Here is a 25440-nt window from a genome sequence, read left to right on the forward strand (position 1 = left end):
AACAGAAGACACTGTAGGTCTTTTGATCTCAAATGCAAAGAAGGCTGCCCCTTCTCCTCAGAACACTCTACTGTTGCGGAGACCCTCCCAGGATTTGCAAAGTTTTGATCTCCAAGATCAGAAGCTGTCCAACTTGATGTAATCCTCACACGCGAATTATAGAACTGTCACACACGAATTACTCAACCCGAAACCACAATTTTGAGGAAAAATCAGCAAACCCCCCAATGAGCAACAAACACGATTTTGTCAAAAGCCGCAAATTTTTTTGCACATGAGCATTGAGCATTATTTGCTCCAGCAATTCCAAAACAAATTGCAAGATACCATGGTTGCAGATGTTCGCCCCAACAACTTCTGGTGTGACCCAACACAGATTGCAACAAATCATGATTTTTGTGGGAAAAAAGGGTAAAATCTAGATAACCGAAATCCCACGCGAACTTCGCAAATTATAGATGATAATCAACCCCACAGAGAAACAATTTTTGAGGAAAAAATCGTGAAAATGCACAAATAATTTTTGAGGAAAAAAATTGTGAAAACCCAAAATAATTTCCATTGACCTCATGAGTTCCATTGACCTACTTTTGGTCATCTGTTGACATTAACATAATTTCTTTCTTTCTGAAGTCTCTTTGGATTTGATTTCAACATTATTCTTTCATCTTTTAGCTTTTTTATGGACAGGTGAAATAAATTTCTCCATAAAACTTGTCGCAAACTGTAACCTGCGGTAGAAAGTCGTTGTGCACTAGTAACATAGACCCGACGTGGCTGGGAAAAAAAGAGAATCGCGCGATTGCGGGAGACCCCAACGTGGAATAAATAGGCCCGAGTAGAGAAAAAAAAACGCGAAATCCATCAAAAAACCTCTACATAAACTCAATAAATCAGATTGCGTCGCAAAACACAACCTCAAATCGTGCGGAAAGAGACAAAACACGATCGAATCTCCAGAATAGCGCCTTTAGAAAGAAAACCGACGCCCACGAGCTGCCAACAAACGTGAACACAAACAAAAACCTTCGATTTGCAGAGAGAACCGACTTGCAAAAGAAAAATCCGTCCAGTAGAAAATCCAACCAGAAAATTGCCGAAAACCCTTGCAGACGCAGGGAAAATAAGATGAAAATCCTCGAAATTCTTCCATGCAACCACCAAAAATGAAACCCTCTCTAGTTGAAAAACAAAAACTAGAGACTTTAGTTATCAGAAAAACCCTAGCTCGCAATTCCTAGAAACCCTCCTTCAACGGGCCCTTCAAAAAAGGCACTAATGATTTTATTCCCAAAAAAATCACTTAAAATAATTTTTGGAAATAATTCTAGTAGAGGCTTACAAATTTTTTAATAATTTTTTTTGCCAAATTCAGATAAATCTCATCAACTGTTCTAATACCTTGAAAAATTAATTGCTCAAATAATCGATGTATTAACAAAGGAGATGAAGGCTCCTTAAATAGAGATTACAAGACGGTGTTCTAAAAAGAAAAAACTATTTAACAGAAGCTTCAAACTGAAGCTAAAAAGTTAAATACGCTTAAAAAGCTAAAAACTAAAAAGATAACTATGCCTTCTAATAAAAGAAGCAATAGTTACACTAAACGAACTAAAAAAAGACAACTAAGACGACAACTAAGATGACCATTATAGAAAAAATATAATAATATATTTTTAATAATATCTTGGTCAAACTTGCAACTCTAGATAATATTAGAGTAGCGCAGCGGAATTGAATTATGAGATAGATCTTCAAAAAGCAAAAAGGTGCAAAGTCCACAGCCGTTTTGGGAATCATGTTGAATACTATCTCCATTGCTGGAGGACAAGCAATCTGGGGAGGGGTGGACTGTCATGCCCCACCAAACTAGGGTTAGCAGAGATTAATAAATAGAAGTTGCAGTCTTATAATTATCACTGCCCTAATATATATATATATATATATATATATATATATATATTGCAGTATGAAAACTTGGAAAATAGCTAGAGCCAACCTAATATAAAATAATAAATAGCGCCAAGGGATAATTAAAGAATTAATTGAGGGCTGACCAAGAATTAATCATCAGCAGATAAGGCCGACCGACATTAATTACATAACAATTTATTTAATTAGGTCGAATAAGTAAAAAGGCAGAAGGTATGATGAAAAGGCATTGGGTGTATCTCTCCCCAAATTGAAGATATAAAAGAGAGTTCAAACCCCACTTGAAGGGCATCGCATAGGAAGGGAATACAATAAAAATCATTTCGAGTTAGAGCAGGGCAGAGCGGAATAAGAATAGAATTAGGGCAGAATAAGAACAGAATAAGGGGAGTTTAAGAGCAGAATAAGAACAGCAAGAAGAATCTGAGATCTAAATTCAGGAAATAGAAAGATAGAAAAAAGAGAGGAAGAACAAGGAATCAGATCAGAAATTCAAATACATATAATCTGCATGAACCAAGGAAAGGAATTTAACAAGCATCGATTGCAAATTCATTCCTAATATATCAGCTATCAGAAGTTATTATTTATTCCAGGCAGTAGCATTCTTATTCCTTTGTGGTATGCAGGGATATACATTTAATATGCTTGATGTATGCAGCATGATAATGTTTTAATGCATAATTCTTCATATGCTAACTAAGTTGCTAGTTCGGATTCGGGCACCGGTTCGGGTTTGAAGAACCAGTATGCTGGTACGGCAAAATTTTGAAAAGGGGTTTGGGTTCGTTTGGGTTGGTTAGTGTATATATATATATGCAGCCTATAAGCATAAATTAAGATTAGCATGTCACATAGCATCTTATAAACAACAAAACCAACATAAACTTGTAATCACAGCATCATGATCATACCATAATAGCATCATATACATCAAGTTTAATATCAAAATGACAATATTCAAGTATCATTGTTTCAACTTTCAACAATTTAAAGTTTAATCATCAAATGGATTCTCTAATTCATCATCCTCATTCTCCTCATCCTCCTCCTCATCATCATTGACATTGACATTAGATGAACCAATGCCAATGCCAATGCCACTTGCACTTGCACTTGCACTATAAGTTTGCTTGCTATCTGAGTCATCAAATGCAACAAGCTGAGAAGCGGAAGCATCCAAATTAGGATGCTCTGGCTATATATCCCACATCTTTGTTTCCCCTTGGTTGTAGTCACGTTGCTTGTGTGAAAGAAGACGTAGGTTGGAATGCATATATACTAAATTCTCTGCTCCTTTTGATTGCAATCTTTTGCGCTTTACTGAGTGGATGAAAGAGTATGTGCTCAAACTTCTTTTTGAAGCTGATGATCTAGCAACCTATGAAGACAAAGTAAACAATTAAAGTTATAAATTTATAAAAATAAAAATTAAAAATTACTAGCAACCTTTGAAGACAAAGTAAACTATAAATAAACTTGTGATAAATTTTAATTAATTAAACTTACTTGTGATAAAACTTTGACCGTGAGGGATTGTAGGTTTTTGGAAGCATGTGCCATGGAAGTACCACCAACTATGAGCATCCTTCTTGGATCTATGACAAAGAGCATCAACACTTAGACCATTTCCATTTGCAAATTCTATGAACTCATTTGTAATAATATCTTGCAAATCATCATCAAGATAGAGTCTAAGGAATGATGCTTTGTACCCATCATACACTTCTAGATCTTTCCATGGTGCAATCCTTCCTAGTTTAGCAAGAAATTCATTGCTATAGTACTTTGGTGTCAAGGCATAGGCAAGAAGATGCAAAGGAGTGGTCATCTTATTTCACCTTTCTACAACAATTGCTTCCACTTGTTTGAAGAATTTCTCCTTGGGGTCATTCTCTCTTGCATTTATAATGCACTTCATTTTTTCAAGCATCGAGTCAATGCCATCATAAATCACACCAATGCAAGGCCTATCCATGTCGATATCGAATCATGCTCATAATGGGCTCAGTGAAACTAAAGATATATGTCACAAGATCCCACCATGACTCATTCAATATACGTTCACTAATTTTTGCTGCCCTCTCACTGCTACCCTGCTTCCATATAGTCCAATTTGTGCTGATCACTATATTGCAAAGTGCCACCTTAACTTTCACAAGTTGTCTCAAGATGATTGTGTTTTATTCAAAACACGTCTCAACAACCTATAACACAAATTAATGCCAAATTGATTAAAAAATAAAGCCAAACTTTAAAGAAGAATACACAATATAGCTTACACAATGATATTATGAACATTGAAAATTTAAAAAATCAAAAATTGTAAAATTAAATTACTATTTCACTTACTTTCAATAGCTCCAAATTCAAAAAGGATCTAAAAATCCCTTGAGACATGTGGTGGTTTGTGATGAACATTTGGATGTCCTTACCCTCTGCATACACATCTTTGATCCATTTAATTTTATTCCCAATCTTTTGTAGCATAAGATTGAGTGAATGGACCGCACAAGGTGTCCAAATTATGTGATCATAGCGTTCCTCAACCAACAAACCAGAAGCTCTACAATTTTTTGCGTTGTTCGTTATGACTTGGACAACATTGTGGGGTTCCACTGACTCAATGGCGGAGATGAGAATATCTGCAATAAATTGGCCATTTTTTATTTGGCCCTCATAGTCCACAACTTTCAAAAACATTGCCCCTTTAGGCGACACTGCTTTGACATTGATCAAGGGATGATTTTTAGAGTCTTTCCACCCATCTGAAACAATTGATACACCTGTCTCAGCCCTTGAATCCCTTATGGGTTTCAATGCATCTTCAACCCCCTTCACCTCTCTTTCCAAAAAGGTTCCACGCACTTTCTCATAACTTGGGCCCTTATACCCTCTTGGAACTTCATTAATACTTCTCAACATTTGCTTCCAATATGAGGAACTGACAACATTGAAAGCCAACCCATTTGCATATATGCACCTTGCTACATCTTGGTCGGCAATGTCTTCTCTCATTTTGAAATGCGGTTTCTAAACGCCCCTTTGTTCTTTTGCGTGTCAAGGGTGCTTCACTTTGAGGTTCAGCTGTGGAAAAGAAGGGGTGGTTTTGAACTACAACATTGGGATTAGATGGCGGTTGCATTCCCTTTGTTTTTTTTGGTGCGGTTTGATTCAATCTACGGGCTTCTCTCTCTTCTATTGCCTCATGCTCCCTAATATATTTCATCACCGTCTCATCTGGTATAGGTTTACCATCTTTTCTGGGGCATTTTTTGATGCCTCTTCCTAGTATTCCACACAAATAGCCTACCACCTGAAAATATGATCTATCATGTTCTACACCACATCCTTGGCATCTCCAACGGAATCCCCCACCCCTTGGAAGCGGTCTTATAATGTCTACAGACTTCCATAGGGGATAATTTGGATCATTGCTTTGTTTTGATATTGATTGTTCATTTGTGCCAATGGAGGAAGATGTAGATGCCATTCTAGTTCCTATGGCAAGAAATAATATGAACACATTCAAAACAAAAACAAAATAATGAAAAACAATTAATGTTTCATGTTTAACAATTTGTGAAACAAAAATAGTTGAAAAAAATGTTAAAAAACCAACCTCTTTCAGCCAATGGGAGCTTGTAAATGTGTGGAAATGATGCTGCAACACTTGTTGAATCTTCAAAAATCAGTCTTCAACTACTCGTATTTGATTTTGGAAGCCAAACTTTGTTCACCCTTTCTTCAACTTGCTAGCAAAAAATTGTTGTTTGCAACACGAATGAGGAGAAATGAGCCAAGCTTATTTTTTAAAACTCACTTCTAGGGTTTTATATTATTTTTTTAAGTGGCAGATTTGAATTTTTTTTTTTTTTTTTTGCAAAAAGCAGTTCGTTTTTGGGCTGCCGGTCGCTTGGGTTCGACCTGGGTCCGCCTTGGTCTGCTTGGGTTCGACTTGGTCCGAATCAGGCCTGTGAATCACGCACCTTGTCCGGATCACAGGTGGACTGGACCAAGACCCCAGATTAGGATCGGACTGGACCGGTACCAGGGGGTCAGGGGGCGAACCTTGCAACCTAGTATACTAATATAGGCAATACTGTGTATACAACAAGTAATATATTTGATACATAACATCTTATAAGTTAGATAAAAGTAATAATGTCAAATAACTAGATTTCTATTCTATTCATCAAATTGCATCAATCAATCATGATGAGGTGAGGGAGGAAATACTAGGAGGGAGAAACTGGTATGAGGTCCTCTTCGAAGTACACCACTCCAAGGGATGGAATTGTCTCTGTTGGATGTTACTGCCACTTGTGGGCCAAGGGATCGAGTTGTCTTGGTTGGATGCTCCACTCCCTTGGGCTTATATGGGAAGGATGCTCTGCACCCTTGGGCTAAGATGGGATGGATGCGTCAGGCACCCTATTGTAGTTTCCCCTCCAACCTCTACAATGGTTGATTGTGGGAATGGATTCAAAGGAGTCTCAATCATAGGAAGGCGAATAAGGTGGCATGAATAGGGAGGGCAGGTTGCCAGGTACAAGCTTCCTTACTAGGTACACCACCTCATGAAGGATGGATGGCGGAAGGCCACGTGAGGCCAAGAGGGATGGTATATCTGCTCTTGGGCCTAGTGTGAGGGTCGCTTTAGGCACCCTACCATGTTTCCTTATGGTTGAACCCAAACAATGAATTGTATATATTATATTATTAAGATGATTGAATACATGTTCTTTAACCCTAGTAGTAATAATTGATTTTATGAATTGTATCTTCCATAATTATCTAACATGATTGCAAAACCTCAACCAGGATCTATCTTGCTTTTACATTCTTTGGGTAAAGTTATATCTCTAACTATATTATGTTCCTTGATTTTATTAAATTTGTGATTCTAGGGCAAAATTTAGGGTAATTCTCAAAAGGGGGCATTACATTTTGAGCCTTTGATGTTGGATGAGGAAGGAAAAACTTTCAAAGAATGTAATGCTGCAATGGAAGACAAGGGAGACCTTTGGTGGTGTTATAGAGTCTTGAAGGCTAAATGTTGAAACAAGCAAACAAGGTGGTACTCCAAGGAGAAAGTGGAAAACTCTTCCCCACTTATTGTCTCATTAAAATTTAGTAGGATTAACAGCCTTTCTATAAAGGGAGGTATGAGGATTTGAAGAAGGCTAAGAATGATTGCTATGAACTATGAAGTATCCAATTAATGACCAGCAGAAGAAAATTCACAGTTTTGTCCACAAGATGAAACCAACTTTGGCATTCAAGTATTTGCTTGCTGCTACCAAATTGTTATTTTCCTTTAGGGTGTTTCCAGTACTAAATCTCCAAGTGTTCGTGGCAAATTCCTTTCATATCCAGCATTGTAATTTTTATGTTTTGAGCAATATTTACTCTTCTTAAGTACTGTTATTTTCTTTTTCGCAAGTATAACAGTTACATTTCTTGTTCTAGAGAATTCTATTGCACAAAGTTGGGAGATCATGGATCATGCATCTTTAACAGTGTAAGGAAACGTAATAAAAAAATCTAAAGAAATAGAGCATAATGAAACAAGTGTAATGCTCAAAACTAAAAACCATATCAAAAAACCACTCTACAAACATTTTTGTGAAGCTAATATGTATGCTTTCTGATAATTCTTCTTCCTGTAAACTGTGATATATATGCTTTCTGACTGACCTTGTATGTGATGCTGAAAAGTGTGTTATCTGATTTAATTCATATCTATGATTTGGTTACTGGGTCCCTTGCATCTTGGGCCATCATTAGCCTCAAAGTAGGAGGTGATAAACATGGAGTCAGGTGTGTGAGATGATCTCGAGACAAGTCTATTTTTTAAGTTGTTACATATCATGGATAAACAAATCCAAATATGTTTGGTTTTTATATTGAAGGAAAGATGTTAATGAACCATGAATGTTTTAATAGGCAGTGATATCTGATAGGGTTCGCCTAGCCTGCTCAACACTTCACTAAGTTGATGTTGCTCAATTCCACCAACTCACCAGGCCTAGTTGTTTTCTAGACCTACAAGTCCTTCTCAATCTCTTCTAGGGCTTGGCTCTTACTCACTCCAAGGTGTTTGTTTCAAGTGTCCTTGCTAGGAACCCTACCAATTCACTATGTTCCCCATATGCTCCATGATGGCTTCTTGGCTCAAATTCATCAAACTGCCCTCCAAAGGTCTTGAAATGTTGCAGAGGTGTAGAGGGTTCTTCTCATGTTTTTAGATGGTTTTAAGGTCCATTTGTGGTTTGCAATCCAAAGGTTTCTTCTGGATTTCAAAAATTGGTCTAGAAAAGGGCTACAAGGGAAATAGCTCCAATTAGGCCTCCTAGAACCGGTTTTGAGGTCTTGTGCTAAGACCGCCCAAAGGACCTCCAAACAAGAGTGGATTTTCTTCAATGAATCACTCAACTCCAAGGGATTTCAGTGGTTTTAAGCTTCCAACCCTTCTTTGCATACACAAACCCCAAAATGAGAGTTTCAAGGGCTTCTAGGCACTTGACTGGCAGCAGCAAGTAAAACTTGTTTTTGGACCTTCAAATGGAACTCTTGAGGCTTCCTCCTACACAAACAAATCTGTATAATCCTATTACAACTTCCCAAAAGCTTGGGACTTTCATTTACATTCACCCCTACAATTTGTGCTATCTTTTCATCTTGCCTTCTCTAGCCAAGTTGCTCTTGGACTCACCTAGGGCAAGATGCTAAAAATATCAAATGACACTTTCAGACCTCCTCCTTCCATATGTACACTGTACAATGGGTTGCCTACCATTTCCCAACAGGCCGTGATGAACACACGGTGGGATTTTATGGGGCACCCATTTTAGCAAAAACTGCTAATTACAAGCCAAAATTGGCTACTTGTGAAACAAAACACCAAAACAGTAGTAAATGTTATGTACAAAGCTTGAAATTGAAAGTACTACCTTGCAACACACTACCAAACTTCAATCCATCATTGGATTCATGGATTCAATCCATTAAACCTTCAAGAAATGCAAAATTTGACAAGAGTAATGAAAAGTGCAGTCCAAAATCTTGTGTTTCAATTATTGCTTACAAAATCCAAGTACACCAACCTTGGTAAACGTGCAAGAGAGGGTTTATATAGCCTTCCCATGTGTGGAGTCCTTCCATGGCGTTGGGAAAGCCCTAGCTCCAATGCTAACCAAATTCAGGACAAAAGTTGTCATGACAACTTTTTACAACTTTGTGCTTTTTCCACTTTTGATCTCTCCAACCTAAGAGACCTATGTCCAGTCATCACATGTGACATTTCAAACATGCCTAAGACCTATTTGACCCTCTCTAAGGCTTTTGACAACATTTGACACTTTTGACCAACCAAAAGTCCAAAAACCTTCTCAAACACACTATTTACACAAAAATACAAACCTAGGTAAAATGAACTCCACCTAGGTCTACATTGACAAAATACCCATTCTTGGACCCTCTTAGAGTCCTTATTTACTACTGACTTGGCTAGGGTCAGTACAAGCCAAAAATTTGTAAAGACAAGAAAACTAGGACCTAGGTGCTCCTACACCAATATCTCCCACGAGACTCATGGTAAACAAGGCATTTGTAAATGAAATGATCCATAGGCTCAAGCTCCAGGAGGCAAAGTGTGCAAGTGTGCTCTTCATGGAAAACATGGTAATCTAATTCGATCTAAAGTTGAGAACAAGCCCAAAACTGTGCTAAAGGAACTCTTAGAAAACTAACTTCTTCTTGCTTATGTTAGGGCTGGATTGCTACCATTCCAGAGGCACGAATAAATTTAAAACATAGTGGAGGGGCTGAGGTTTCAAAGGATCTATTGGATTTATCCCAGTTATCTTTTGCTAATATTTGTAAATCTTCTCATGGATACCTCTTGTAAGGGTACATGTCATAAATTGAGGACATCAATAAAGAAATTTAGAGGGTTTCTTTATATCAGTTTCAAATTGTTGCAGAGGGGTATTCATTATAAATTAAGGGCATCGATAGAGAAATCTAGAGGAGGGCTTCTCTATATTGCTATCAGTATTCAAATTGTAGCATACCATACATATTTGCATTCATGTTTTGCTAACTGTATAGAATTTTGAAAAGCCAATTAGAAAAACCTGTTGCAACCTGAATAGGAACATGACATGCAAGGAATTTGTGCAAGATTGTAACAGCATGGAAAATTAATTTAGTCAGTTGTGAATGAACCCAAATTCATCCAAATGAGTGAATGTGGTAGTGTCTTCTTTGTCCAAAAATATTTTGTTTGGTCAGAAGAGCTATACTTCTGAATTTGATTCCACTCTTTGTGTCCAAAGTCTGGACCCTAACCTTCACACTCACAAAGGAATGACTGGGTAGCAAATATATGGAAGAGACAAATCTTGCATCTGATGCCATGATTTTTTGAGTTGAGAATGTTATGTTTCTAAGGATGTTAATGCTGTGTATCCCTTTCTAAGTTTTGATTTCACTGTAGGTGTAAGGCTTGCATGGCCCACAAAAAATCACAGCCAAAGTAGGTGTAAAAAAATAACCATCTCCACTGATTGCCCTTTCTATGTAAGATTAAGTATACCACTTGGGTTTTAAAGGATCAAATATGCTTAAAAAATTCTGATATATTTCATCTCATTTATGTTTTTAATTGATTGATTGTCCTGCATTTCATTTGTTAAACGTCAATAATAGAAGGGTCTAGAAAATGCCTTTTTTCTTTATTTTTCAATTGTTTTAGCAATTTGTCTTATATTTTTTAATTTTATATGCAGGTTGCATTGAAGACGTTGATAGTTATCCATAGAACATTAAGAGAGGGGGATCCTTCATTTAGAGAAGAGCTTTTGAATTTTTTATACAGAGGACATATCCTCCGCTTATCCAATTTTAAGGATGAGTCAAGTCCTATTGGTGAGATGTGGCTTAAATTATAAATACTACTCGCAACATGAAACTTTTGTTTTTGTGCTTGTAACTCAGATGTACTTAATGCTATCTGATAATTGATTCCCTTTTAACTGTGTTAAAAATTGCATTAGGTTGTGTTGTGGTACTATACCATTGATATCCTTTTTTTTTTTCATGTTTTTTGTTTCTTGTTTGCAGCTTGGGACTGTTCTGCATGGGTTCGCACATATGCATTATTCTTGGAAGAGCGTTTGGAGTGCTTCAGAGTTTTAAAGTATGATGTAGAAGCAGAGCGCTTATCAACAAGGCCAGCAAATGGACAAGAGAAGGTGTGCATTGCCATGGAATATACGGTGCTACATGTAGAAAATCATTTAATTTACTCATTGTAATACACTTTCTGATTTTTTTAATTTTCCATTCTTTTCAGGGTCATAGCAGAACACGAGACTTGGATACTGAGAGCCTCTTAGAACAGTTGCCTGCCTTGCAACAGCTACTCTACCGCCTTGTTGGCTGCCAGGTATTCCTTTGATCATATTTGAGCTTTATGAACTCGTTAGATATAATAGTTATTGTATTCTTTCTCGTGTTCATTTTATCCTTTTTGGTGATGGTCATTTCTATTTTTATCTTCATTTTCACTTTCTCCCATGTTTATTCCCAGCCCGAGGGAGCAGCTGCTGGCAACTTTGTTATTCAATATGCTCTGGCATTGGTAAGACCTCAGGACATCTTTATTGCTATGGTAATAGGATCTAAATTTGTAGGTTGCTAAAGACATCCTTTTTCAGAAAATGATATCAGGGCCACCAGAACAGAGTATAATGGAAATGATGATACACCAGAAGTTGTAGTGTCCTGTGAATTTTTTGTCATTATTTAAGTAATATAAAATTGGGAAAACCTGCATAGTTATGAATGGCCTCTTGTATGGAACTGATGATGAAAGTAATCACAAGGGAAGCAGGTCAAGGCATAGATTTTTATTTTCTTGTAGGTTGGTATTGATTTTTAATTTCTCATACATTTGGCTTCAGGTCTTGAAGGAAAGCTTTAAGATATATTGTGCTATCAACGATGGCATTATTAATTTGGTGGACAAGGTATAATTGATTGCATTTAAGGCTTATATATCAGTGGATTTTCTTTTTATGTATCATTCCTTATTTTACACTGGATCTTCTTGTTTTTATATTTAATTGTTACCTATATGCTACTGTAGTTTTTTGAGATGCCACGACATGAAGCCATTAAAGCCCTAGATATTTATAGAAGAGCTGGACAACAGGTATCTGTTTTTTCCGTTTCAGTATGTTTTATTACTTTACCAAACTGTTATATTTATTTGGTTAATGTTGTGTGTGTGAGATTTATGTTTTTCTTGAATAGATATAGGTTATTTACTAATGCTAACCAGCTGTTGATGAATTTTACAAGCTTCGCTGTTGATGTTTGTAGTTTCTGTTTTGCAGGCTGAGAGTCTTTCTAGCTTTTATGAGCTGTGCAAAGGCTTAGAGCTTGCTCGAAATTTCCAGTTTCCTACATTGGGCCAGGTCTGTCAACCAGCTGCATCATTTTTTTCCACAAAACTGGATGAGAGCAGATTCCAAACTAACACTTTTGTCATTGATTTGTAAATATCCATGATATATAAATGCATTTTGATTTTAGTGAACAATTTTCATGCTTGTTGCTTTTTGTTTTGCTGCAGCCGCCAAACTCATTTCTAGCAACAATGGAAGAATATATTCGAGATGCCCCTCGTGTGGTTCCTATTGCAAGTGAGGCACTTCAATTGGTGAGGAAATAACAATTCTTTTAGATTTCACACTTTTTGATTATTATTGATATTCAACCATGCATGTATTGAAAAGGTTTGTTTAATTGATGTCATATGAAATCAAATTTGACTTGACATGTTGAACATTTGTGTTTTGAGCTGAATCTCTTATATATTTAGGAGAATTTTTTGCAGTTGTAGCTGAAGCTTCATGAAGAATAAATTTAGCAAAAGTGGATTTCAGTTGGGATCCTAAGAATTCACATCCTACTCTGCTGTAACCACTCATGAAAGGAAAAAAATATCTAGTCTGTCACAATGGTGCAACTGCACACGTCCTATGAAGATACAACATTGTACATGTTGAAGAGGCATACCATAATTGGCAACTGAGGTATCTGTGAAAGACTCCAATCCAGCACGTTTTGAAAGCCAGTTAGGGTTCCTGAAAGCTTGTTCAGGATTATGGAAATATTTAAAATGGCTTTTGGAACCTCTATAGCTATCTTAAGGTCCATTTGCAGGGCTCTTCTTTTCCCATTGGTCTCAATAACACAATCTTGCTAATTACAATTGGAATCCAATGCAATGTAACAAGATATGCCAGGAGAGATGTTGAAGTATAGGATATAACTCATTGTTCTTCCTCCTCAACAAACAGATTTACTGAAATATACATGAAGCCCATGGTTGATGAACAATAAAATTTACCATGAGTTTGCATACAATTCTGTACCCCATCAGATATGTTGTTAGAGTCCTGAACTCTTCCAAAGGTTTTGAATGGATTTTAAAATTATCTCCACCAAGTCCTTCTGTGGGGATATTAAGCTGATGCAAACTTTCTCAGAATTGGTGGTGGTGTTCAGTCAGTATAAATGGCTTTTACCATGTCTTGTCCAATCTCTCCAGTTCTTTCATTATTGCCTGATATCTCTGAAGTGCCTGCCTTCAATTTCTCATTTCTATGATGTTTCATTCTTTCCTGCTGGATGGTACTAAAATGCTGTCTTTTCTCATACCCCTCTCTGTGCTGGTCATTTTGGCTCTTCTTTGCTCCCTTCTATGTTTTAGTGGCTAAATTAGATTTATAACATCCTTCAAAAGGTAATCTTCTGTGTTCCTCCACTTTTTAAGTGACCATTCACCAATTACATTTGCCAAAATTGATATTGCACAAGTTGCACTGGAATATTCTGGACACAGACGCCAAGTGTCAACTTTTGGTATATTTTCAATATTCTGTTTTTGGCTTCTATTGTGTTTCTTGTTTCAAGCAATGTGAAGAGAGTTGGAATAAGCCAATATCCTTAATACAAATGTATGATGAATAAGATTGATGGAGATATCTCTGCAGTAGATGGATAATGAAAGAAACAACAAATATTTTTGTTGTAGCTGTGAAATCCTTTCTGATACCTATTTTTCTTTAGCTACAAAAGCTTCTACATTGCTAGCTCTACCACCTCAGTAAACACAAAAATAGCTGCAAAATATCCCTCACACCAAATGTTGTTTTTGCTACCGCACTCTCTTACCCATTGCTACAGCAAGAAAAAAATGCCCTACAATTTCTGTGCTTAAGTTAAATTCATTTTGGTGTTAAACTGAAATTCAAAATAGCAGATTTTTTAAAATATAAATATCTTTGTATTGGTTTAGTGGCTACCACAAACCCCATTATTAGCAAAAACTAAGTTTGTAAATGCCTGCGTGGCATTTCCTAGTTTGGTTAGTGCCCGACATTTGTGTTTCCCAGCCCAGGTAACATCTGACAACCATTTCCTAACCTTGAAAATGTGTGTCAGGTGTTCCCATCCTGTCATGATGAGGTGTTGCACACCCTTCAGCAATTAAACTTTTGTTGTTTTTGCATCAAGTGATTCAACGTGCCATTAGATCACAGCTTGATTGGCTATGTGAAAGAAGGTTAGACATTATAATAATATGTTAGGTATTGAAGAATTGAAATTTAAAGCAGTTTGTTTCTGGTTTTAGAACCCTTATTCCAATTTTGAAATATTGTTTGAGAGTGAAAGTAGAGGAGAGTGTACACATGAATTTTAAAATATGGATTTTTCCTTTTTTTTTGGGGTCTAAACAGCTTCTTTAGTAGTACATTTCCATGTGATTTAAATCTGCCCCCTGTGTCAAACAGGCAAAGCTAAATTCAAATAAAAAATAAGTAATCGGAAACTGAAGCTTGTGATGTAAGAGTATATTTCTGTCTTCTCAATTGGTAAATTTGTCGTACAGGGAATTCCATTTCTCATGTCTGAGATGGGTAGTTGGGAACAGAATAATTATTATCTTTCGAGATGTTTGTGATATAATTTTCAGAGCAGAAATATCAAATATGTTCCTGTCATTTGTAGCTGCAATAAAATGAATAATAGAGGGATGACACAGATGACCTCTTTAAGAAGTAATACAAAATAGCTTGCAAAAATAATAATGATTATTGATGAAGTTTGGGCAATTTTATAGAGGACAAGTACAGACAGTATGATCAATGTATTTAGCTTGTAAATGATGTGTTTTGGATCATAAAAGCAAACATCGTTCTTGGCAATTTCTTGGAAAACCAAAAGATAAAGATATCTTCAATTTCTCAGGATAAGATTGAGAACCCAAGAAACGCAGAAAAAAAGGAGAAACAACTGATGTTTTTCTATATTTAAAGCCAGCCTATTTGCATGGATAGTGAGAGTGAAAGTAAAGGAGAGTGCATAATGTATACCGTGAATTTTGAAGTATGGATTTTTCTTATTTATATTGCTATCGCTGATTACTGTACACACTGCATAGTACTTTATCACATAGTTTGCGTTGAAAATGTAAACTGCAAAATCAATGGCAAACTACAAAATGCAAATTTCAACCTGTAAAGTACAATTGTAAGGCTGAATTTGGAGGAAAGTTGGATTTTGCCCCTGATATCAATTAATGTCCTTAATTTGAAGCAATATGGGATTAAAAACAGAAAAGAGACTCCAAGAAAATACGTGTTTGAACAATAAAGCATGCATGAACAAAGAGTTGCTGTACATGAGAATGAAAGTTATTTTTATAGGCATAGAAGCTATAGCTGAAATGAAAAGCCTATCTTTTAAGATACTGTTTCCTGATTACAGTTCCTCCCCAATTTGAGAAATATGTTTCTTGCCTGATTAACATAAAAGTACACAGAATGTCAATACACAATGTCAAACAAGCAGTGTACTACATTAGGAATGAATACCCCCATATCCCTAGATGTTTATCTAAATCTGTTCTTAAATAGACTTTTCTTTTTTTGTGATAAGAGAAGTTGAATAAATTAAAAAAAGTTATAAAATACAATTATCCTGTCTTAGCATATGCTTTTAGGGGAGGATTACACCCTCTTAGCTGAAGATATATATCCGAATAAGAATGACATGAATCTGCAATTAGTTTTAAACTAGTGTAGGCTAATATATGGTGAAAAGCTAAGGCAGATTCAAAAAGAAGCAAGGAGAACTGCAAATCCTCTGCTGTTATTGTTGACAGTACTACAGATTATAAAAAAGCATAACAAGAAAAAAATGCAAAGCCGAGGGCATATTTAGCAAAAATGAAAATATTGCCAAAATCTTGTGATAAGTCAGGAATTTTTAATACTCTGATATTTTCTTGATTTTCTCAGCAGCTTGGGTGATAAAGGATATATTACAATAATTTTAAGATATTTGCTTCCATGGTGTGGAATCTGGATTTTACAGGGTCATAGACCCAGATAATATAAATGTATTAATGCATAATGAAATATGTCCAGGCTGATCTTGGGGTCCAGGCAATCCATCCCTGTATCTCGACCCATTCAGGCCAGGTATGAGGGCCTTTGGGGGCAAAGTTGCTAACTTAATCATATGTCATTGCCACATCAATATGAGATTCCTTTAATTACAATAAAATTTAATTTCACATTATTTCAAAATGTTACAAGTGACATCTTTGAAATTTTATATTGATTTGATGGGTGCAACTAATATATCATGATTTAAAGACGTAAGCTTTTGTTTTCTATCGTCAACAAGAAGAAATTAATAGATCAGGACTCTGTAGATAGCTCTTCTAATAACATTGTGCTTGTCTGCATCCTTCCTACTTGCTTATTCCTTATTGGCAATTGTAATGATCTAACTTGGAATTCAAAAGAATAACAGATAGATACTACTGATTTGAATTCAGACAATTGCTTTGGTACCACTATAATGAACTAACTGGGAATTTGTGATCTATTGACAATATAATTATCCCTTCTTGAATGATAGACTGATAATTCTATTATGGCAGCACTGATTACAATATTGTAAACAGATTATTATTGCAAAACACAAGGAATTGATATAGGACTGAATAGCAGAGAGACTACATATGGATTTCTACAAATTGTGCAGCTGTTCATAATACTGATTAAATACACCCTAAGCATTGCTGCCTTCACATCTGTATGACGCCATGTATGCACTATGATCAATAACCAATGTTATCGCTTCCTTGAGAAGCTGATTACTGCCTTATGCACAGATTGCTGGTCTGGGGTGACGTCCAGGCCTGAACACAGGGTTTTTGTCCTGTGGAAGAGAATTTGCAGAGCTTCCAAATAGATACAAGCATATATCAATCGCTGTAGAATATAACCCCACAATAACATCAACCTCTCTTTTATAATTGTATGCCAGCCACAGATACATTGTATCTAGTCGCTTCTATACTAGAAGCTTCTAACTTAATCGACTTTGTCTAAAATGCAAACTTACTAATTTTTTTTTAAATGACCCCGCCAAGACAACATAACATTGCTTTAAAATATGGCCCCCTTTTTAAGCCATAACAATTAATTAAAACATTTTCAGCTCCTTGCTATAGCTTTTTGGGCCTAATTCAGAAATATTTCAATTATTCCCTTTATTATTTATTTATTCTAGCCTCGGGAATATTGCAGGCTAGAGCTTGACTCCCTATGGCCTGTCATTTGAGAAGGGACATTACAGCAATCTTCCTCTCTGTTTGTCTTCTATTGGAATTTTACCAACTGTTTTCTTCCATCTCTTATATATTTTATATGATATAGACTGGATTATGAATAACCAGATGACATTGAAGAGTGTTTGTTGTAAATGGATTATTCTAGAATCTAATATTCTCTGCATGTTTAAAGAATAATTACAATGTGTGGTGCATCTAAGCTCTTGGAGTTGCTCTTGATTTGCTGACTTTTTTAATTGACAGGTTATAAATAGTGCATTGAATAGCAAAGGGACCCCTTTCTCACTGCATAGAACATACCCTGATTTGCTGACTTTAGTCTTTTTTAAATAGACAAGTCATAACCAATATATCGTATTTGATTTAAGGTTGCTGATATTTCTCTCAGTTTTTTGTGTTGGAGGTTTGTTTTTGAGGGAACCTTCAACAACAGCAACTGTAAGGTGGTTAGGAACTTAGGACGCACAGCAATTGGGTTAGATAACAACTGTCTTCATGGGTTGCCTTGTATTCAAAGAGACCAACACTAAGGTCTGGATGTTTAACAGAAAATTTATATACCAAACTGTTTCCATCCATACTAATGGATTTTCCATCAAATTATTTTTCACTAGCCACATTTTGAAAATTAGATGTCTACAGGAGTTTCACTATTGTGAGTTCCTTGTGATCTTTGGATATTAATTGATTAGCGGCGGCATTAATGGTTTTTTGCTCAGATATTGCTTTAATGAACCAAACTCAAATTTAAAAATTCTGGAAACAAACATTTGTCTGAAAATATGCAAAACAAATTTAATAGAAACAAAAAACAATTAAACTCTAAATTAATCAACCAATATATAGTACAGCCAAAACTCTCAGGCGAGACATTCCCAAATATGAAGAGAAATGCATCAAGTGCTTAGCCAGAAAGTCAGATTTTTTGCACAAGGAAACAAATCCTATGGCTATTATAGTTACTATAATGATCAAATCTCTAAAGAGAATACAAGCAGGAGCTTGGCAAATTTGCATGTTTTATCAATCCCTAAAGGAATTTTTTTATAATGAATACTTCCCATTCCATAGATCAACATCATCAGTATTATAAGGAGGTTGGTGGTTTGGGACCACTGATCCTTACCAATGTAGAAGGGTCTATGGAATGAAACAGAGAAAAATAGTATGATGGGTATTTCCAGTCCATATTTACAAGCAGTAGGTTTGCGGTTGGAGCCTGCTATTTCATAGGTAGGAATAGCCATCTTAACAAAACTGTGCTTATTTTCTTTATTCTGTTTCCCAGAATAGACTTTTGCTTTGTTTACTATCTATTTTCCTAGACTAAGTTATGCTTTGTCCGTCTTTTGTCCTAAAACCTATATTCTCTGTTCACACAACATTCTTCTGTGTAAGAGACCCAGTGAAACATATGAGCCTCATCATCTAAAGTTTAGATTAATATCAGAAGATTTTCCATATACTGCTGTAGAAAAATTCTGTAAAATTAAGACAGAACTGCAAATGTTTAAGACATGCCATGTTGAAAGATACTGAATTCCATATTAATTGTAGTATCCTCTCTTTGTGGAGAACAAGAGCAAGTCAGGGATCCTTACAATGTCAAGTATGGGATTGGGGTATATTTATGATAGAGATTGGTTACTCCAGAAAATTGGTCAAATCTCAACCTGTCTGATGTAAACATTAATTAATATGTTTTTGTCAAGCAATTACCCTTAGTGCACCATGTCTTTAGCAAGAATTAACCAAAGTCAGTGCCCAACCCTCTGTTTCACTTGTTTGAATGATTAGTGAATTATGAATTTCTTTGTCAAAGTATTGTTTTAGTGATTAGTTCCAATTTCTGTATTTACTTATGGGTCTAAGATTTCCAACTTGTATAGGACTGATTGGGAAAATGTCATCCTGAGCTAGGAATTTCAAGACAAGCTTCTTCTGACCTATAAGCCAGATGAATCTGTAACTGTGGAAGAACAAAAGGACTCAGAAAAGGAGGCTACATGGGTTGAAGCTCCTCTCCAGGAAAATGCTATTGTAACTGTACCTTCTGCAGAGACTGGTGATTTACTGGTAAACACTGAATATAAAGCAATACTTTGAGGGTTTTATTGTCCAATGTTATCTCAACCCTTCATAAAATTTGATTTTTCAGCCTTGCATTATCTACCCATCCTGATATTTATTTTTCTTTGTATAGGGTCTGAGTGAGCCGAATCCCGATCCCTCAGCTCTGGAGGAAAGCAATGCATTGGCTTTAGCTATTGTTACATCTGGTAAAAACTGTTAAACAGTGAACTGTATGTTAATTTGAGCACATTCAGCTAGTTGGATGGATCAATTGTATTTCAAGATTTTATTTTTTGACTTTGTCACTATACAGCTTGTTCATTAAACTTCTCTTTTTCTTATCTTGTTTTATGCAGGTGCTACAACTTCCCATGAATCAAATGGTCTGCCAGGCTTGGGCGTGGATTCGACTGGGTGGGAATTAGCACTGGTTACCACACCCACGAATAACAATAGTAGTCTCATGGAGAGTAAACTGGTAAGTTGTTACTCTCCCAAGTCAATCCACATAGGTGCTGCAGAATTTTTTCTCTGAATCTTCATCCATTTTTTTAACTTAGTAGATGCTCTTATGGAGGGCAATCATATGGGGACATGGTGTGAACTGGATTTTTCCAATGTTCCCTGTGCAAACTCATAACTCATAGGCAGTTCCGCACACTGGGTTTATTGTGTTGCTGCCAAATATCAATCACCCTTATCTTTTTGAATACATTGGATATTAAGACTCATTTTATCAAGGATTTTAGATCTGTTTTCTGCAAGCCACATTTGTAAGAGCCTACAAACCTGAACTTTTTTTTTCTTTTGATCAAGCAGAGGCAATTGTTGGGAACCGACTTAGCTTCAGTTGTCATGTAGTGTAATTGAAATGCACAACTTTTTTAAGTACTTAGTTTCAGCTTTCAGATTAATGCAAGAATTCATGCATTCATTTCTATTGCTTAAAATGGTCTAACATTCTTTGCTAGATATCCTTAGGTTCAGGGCGCCTTCCAATCATGCTTGTCTCAAGTTTCAACAGTGCAACGCTGGATGGCTGCTGCGATGCTTACACATGGCAGTCAATAATGCAACACAATAGTGAGATGACCTTGCAACCTAACCCACATAGTTTCCTTTCTTTTTGTCGGCCTTAGTATGGGAACAGGTATGGGTTGAGGATCAGGCATGCTGGCATATATATAAAAAAACACAATCTGTAACCAATAATGTTCATATTGCTTTTTGTCGAGAGCATCAAACCCAACATTTGGTTCAATTTCATTTGAACCGCAATGAGTTACAATGCTACCTCCACTATAAAAGTCATATGTAGAAGCTGCCTCATCTAAAGCCTTTTTGGCCTATGTTACCCCAAGTTTCCAGAATGGGGATGGCAAGGGATGGAGGATGCATTTTGGGGATGGGGATGGGGATGGGAGGGAGCCATTTTTAGGGGATGACAAGGTGATGACTATTAGAAAAATAGGTAAAATTAAAAAAAATAATAAATATAGAAAATTTCAAATATTCATATGATAGCATTGATAAGGCAATCATCATATACACCATAGAACCTTAACACATGATATTAGAGTTCAATTGAGATTTTCATTTCATTGAAAGCAACAAACAAATTAAGTTTTAACAAAATTTAATTGCATTCGTTGGCAATGTGCATATATATTAACTATTAAATAATATTGTAAAATTGATATAATGACCATCTTAGTCATTTAGTTAGTATTTAGAAACTTTTGTTTATGTCTTTTGTCTTTAGTTAGTTTTAGGAAGTTTCCTTTCTGTCTTTTGTATTTCTATTCTCGATCATTTCCGTTATGGAAAGATCGTCTTGTAATTTTCTATATAAGGAGTATTCCTCTCCTTAATTAATTACAACATTTAATTATCATTTCATGGTATCAAGGAGTTTTTATTTCTATTTACTAATGATGGCCGCAAGTAAAGTTTTTGAACAAACTACGGGGTTTTGTACGATTTTCTCCTCAAAAATCATGGATGGGTTTTCTGATTTTTCTCCACAAAAAATCATGGAGGGCTTTGTACGACTTTCTCTTAAAAAATTGTGGTTTCTCTATTCATTTTTTGCACGATTTTTTCACACAAAAATCATGAGTTCTTTCTCGTTGGAGGGTTTTTTGATTTTTTCCAAAGAAATCATGATGGGTTTTTTGCGTGAGTTTTGAGAAGCTGATCTCGATGTCTTTGAATAAAGGGAGGGATGGCTTTGTTACCCAACATAATGTTGGAAGGATTGTGGTAGAAAGATTATGGTAAACTTGATCATATCTAGAAGTTTTGGAGAAGTAGGGAGGGTCTCAGTAGGCTCATGTAGTAGAGCGTTCTGAGGAGAAGGGGGTAGCCTTCTTTGCATCCATGGCCACATGACCTGCATATTATGTCACATCTTTTGTAGGGTAGTTAGTAGAATGACCATTTAGGGAGGGTATTAAAATAATATTGTAATATTGATATAATGGTCATCGAAGGGGGTAGCCTTCTTTGCATCCATGGCCACATGACCTGCATATTATGTCACATCTTTTGTAGGGTAGTTAGTAGAATGACCATTTAGGGAGGGTATTAAAATAATATTGTAATATTGATATAATGGTCATCTTAGTCATTTAGTTAGTATTTAGAAACTTTTGTTTTATATCTTTCATCTTTAGTTAGTTTTAGGAAGTTTCCTTTCTATCTTTCGTGTTCCTATTCTTGATCGTTTCTGTTATGGAAAGATTGTCTTGTAATTTTCTGTGTAAGGACTATTCCTCTTCTTAATTAATACAACATTTAATTATCATTTCATTAATGACAAGGTATAATAAAATCAGTGACAAGGTATAATGAACTGTAAAAGTTGCACCACTTTTTATAAGGAAGAGGATTGGTTTCGAAGGATACATCAAGCTTACATCTTTGCATAATTATAATCATTTGATGTCCTTGTCAATATCTAGGCTTGCATCATCAATAGGTGTGACTAATCTATACAAGTGAATGATCCATTGTAATCATGTTATTCAACTTCATCCATATGACGGTGTATTTATAGTCCTGATCTTCTCTCATTCAATTGCCATCTCAACAAACTAACATATGACTATTGGTTTCCTAGAAATATCATGATTCCTTAGGGTCTTCATACTGAAACCCTACCACTCCATTATGTAGAAAGGAAAGAATTTCTTAATGATTCTTAGCCAGTTCAACCTCTTCCTTAATTAGTGATTGCATTTACCGAATCGCCATTCTAAGCATTCAACTCATAATGGCAATGTCGCTAAGTGATTTTAATATAACACATACTACCAGGAGCCTTAGAATTTGCCTAGCTTACACATTAGTTTTGAATAATGAAAAGTATCTAATCTTAAAATATTATTTCAATTTTATTTATAGTCCTGATCTTCTCTCATTCAGTTGCCATCTCAACAAACTACATATGGCTATTGGTTTCCTAGAGATATCATGATTCCTTAGGGTCTTCATTCTCAAACCCTTCTACTCCATTAAGTAGAAAGGAAATAAATTTTTTGTGATGAACCTGTGAAAGATGAGGCCACCTAGCCTGGGTGGCAGTATTGGCTGCCAATTGTGCAAGTTTGTCTCCTTCCAGAATAATCAGAGGAAGAAATTAGATTACTGCCATCTATTAGTGTTATCTTTTGTAGGAAAAAAGAATTAGATTTGGTCAGGAATCTTCTAGTTAGAACCATCGACTTCTTGAAGAAGCCTAGTTTTGTTTTGTATTGACAGCTGTATCCATTTTGTCTTGTAGTGACAACTGTATCTTAGAAGGGAAATTAGATCTGTTTTGTCTTTAGTATCTAGCTGCCCTATGTTTTCTTGTGAAGGTGGTTCTCTAAACTGCCCTATGTTATTATATATTGCAGTCTCAGTTTGATTTCAGGGTATGCTGGATAATTTGTATGGTATTGTGCACGCCTGGGTGAAGGGACGAAACTCCCACGAATCACCTCTGCTCTGCTGTGTATTGCTCAAACTCCATTTTCGGTTTGCAATATCTATAGCTGAAAGTTTGCTATTAGAGGATTCAATGTTCTGTAAGCAAATTGCTGCTGTTAAGAGTTTTCTTCCAGTTTTCTATGAATAAATCAGAATTCCAGAATTTGCAGTTTTCTAAGTAAATCTATGTAGCACGATTAAATGTTTGAATGATCTATAAGTAATTGTGGAGTTCAATTTCTTTCCTTATATCTATGTTGTGTTGGCAAGTCTGTTTTTGAATTCAACAGCTTAAGAAGAGCAAGAGATTTAGATCATATAGATCTTCAGGTCTTTACAGTGGTATCAGAGCCTCAACCCTGCCAGCTGTGGGTTTGTTTTACAAGTGAGAGGCAATAGCGGTACCATCTGAGAGAAAGAAAGAAGAGTTCCAACATGGGCGACAGTGATGAAGATGTAAAGGCCTACTTTAAACATTTTGAAGCCCTGCAACTTGGTCTAGCAGAGACATTAAATGAAGTCAACCAATTACTGAGAGGGCTTAAATAGAATCAAGCTGGCGGGAATTACCCTAATGAGAAGGGTGAAGGAAGCGTTGCCAATAAAGGGAAGTCTGCCCTTTAGGATGAAGGAAGCAATTTCAATGAAGCAAGATTTGCCCCCAGTAGCTAGAGGAATTCAGCCAAAACATTTAGGGCTAAATTTTTGCCAAATGAAGAGGCCAAGAAGGATCAACCCGACCAGCCTGATGAAATGGACCGCCTTTTGGCGGATATAATACGTTATATGAAGCAGTTAAGAATAACATGTCTTTTCCTGACTATTGTGGATTGAAATCCAAAGGTGGATATAGGAGAAAGGAGTATGATGGAAGAAAAGACATTCAACAATGCTGGGGCAAAATTATTTTACCAAATTTTGATGGAACAAGTAGTACCACAACAAGATCTTGGTTGCAAAAGCCGGACACTTATTAAACCCAATGATAGGAGAAGCTATCAAGTTCGCCACTTTACACTTGGAAGGAGTCGCTCACGAGTGGTGGTACCACGGACTTGTAACTCAAGGACATGATTCAATTTCCTCCGTAGAAGATTTCAGCCAAAGGCTGATTGAAAGATTCGATACAACCAACCCCAAGGTTCATTTTTGTAACCTAGCTCAATTGAAGCAAGAAGGTAGAGTGGAAGACTATGTAGCAGAATTTCAGAGATTTGCGGTAATCATGCCCGATGTGACGGATAGGAGGCTAATAGTACTCTTTGTGGAAGGATTAGCTGAGCCACTTAAGGGGTTGCTCAAAGCCTTAAACCTGACAAGATTCCAAGAAGCCACCACAACAAATCTAACTTAGAGGATTCAATGGTCAAGGATACTTTCAGCAGTAGGAGGACAACCCCACCCATACAATTCAAGAAAACCTTTCAGAAAAATCCAATACCTCCAAGGATGCCTCTAGCAAGGCACAATCAAACGAAAGTTAGTAGAAATGAGGTAAGGCGGAAGAAGCTGTGCTTTACATGCAAGGAACCTTGGCAACAAGGGCATCGATGCTTAGGTAAAGGACAAATACGTTATATTGAGGTGATCTCCTTGATGAAACCGAAAGTGAAGAAGCTGAAGTTGAAAATGAAATAGAAACAATTGAGGAGCCGGAAGGTGGTACACTTGTAACACTTACTGGAGAACCACACTATTTTGCCTTCCGCATAAAAGGTGTTTTGAAGGGACAATGA

General features: G+C 36.2%; 1 protein-coding gene across 1 annotated transcript in view; it reads left to right on the top strand.

The window, feature by feature from the left end:
* LOC131060880 (putative clathrin assembly protein At2g01600) overlaps positions 1 to 25440 on the top strand; it is an 81960-nt gene that overhangs the window by 45347 nt on the left and 11173 nt on the right. The window contains exons 4-14 of the mRNA XM_057994298.2: positions 10728 to 10866; positions 11062 to 11192; positions 11294 to 11386; positions 11531 to 11581; positions 11904 to 11969; positions 12089 to 12154; positions 12339 to 12419; positions 12578 to 12664; positions 19580 to 19735; positions 19863 to 19938; positions 20089 to 20210. Coding sequence (XP_057850281.1) covers positions 10728 to 10866; positions 11062 to 11192; positions 11294 to 11386; positions 11531 to 11581; positions 11904 to 11969; positions 12089 to 12154; positions 12339 to 12419; positions 12578 to 12664; positions 19580 to 19735; positions 19863 to 19938; positions 20089 to 20210 — 1068 coding nt within the window. The remainder of the gene's footprint in view (positions 1 to 10727; positions 10867 to 11061; positions 11193 to 11293; positions 11387 to 11530; positions 11582 to 11903; positions 11970 to 12088; positions 12155 to 12338; positions 12420 to 12577; positions 12665 to 19579; positions 19736 to 19862; positions 19939 to 20088; positions 20211 to 25440) is intronic.

The sequence above is a fragment of the Cryptomeria japonica genome, chromosome 5 (assembly GCF_030272615.1).
Source record: "Cryptomeria japonica chromosome 5, Sugi_1.0, whole genome shotgun sequence".
In the NCBI taxonomy this organism is placed as follows: domain Eukaryota; kingdom Viridiplantae; phylum Streptophyta; class Pinopsida; order Cupressales; family Cupressaceae; genus Cryptomeria; species Cryptomeria japonica.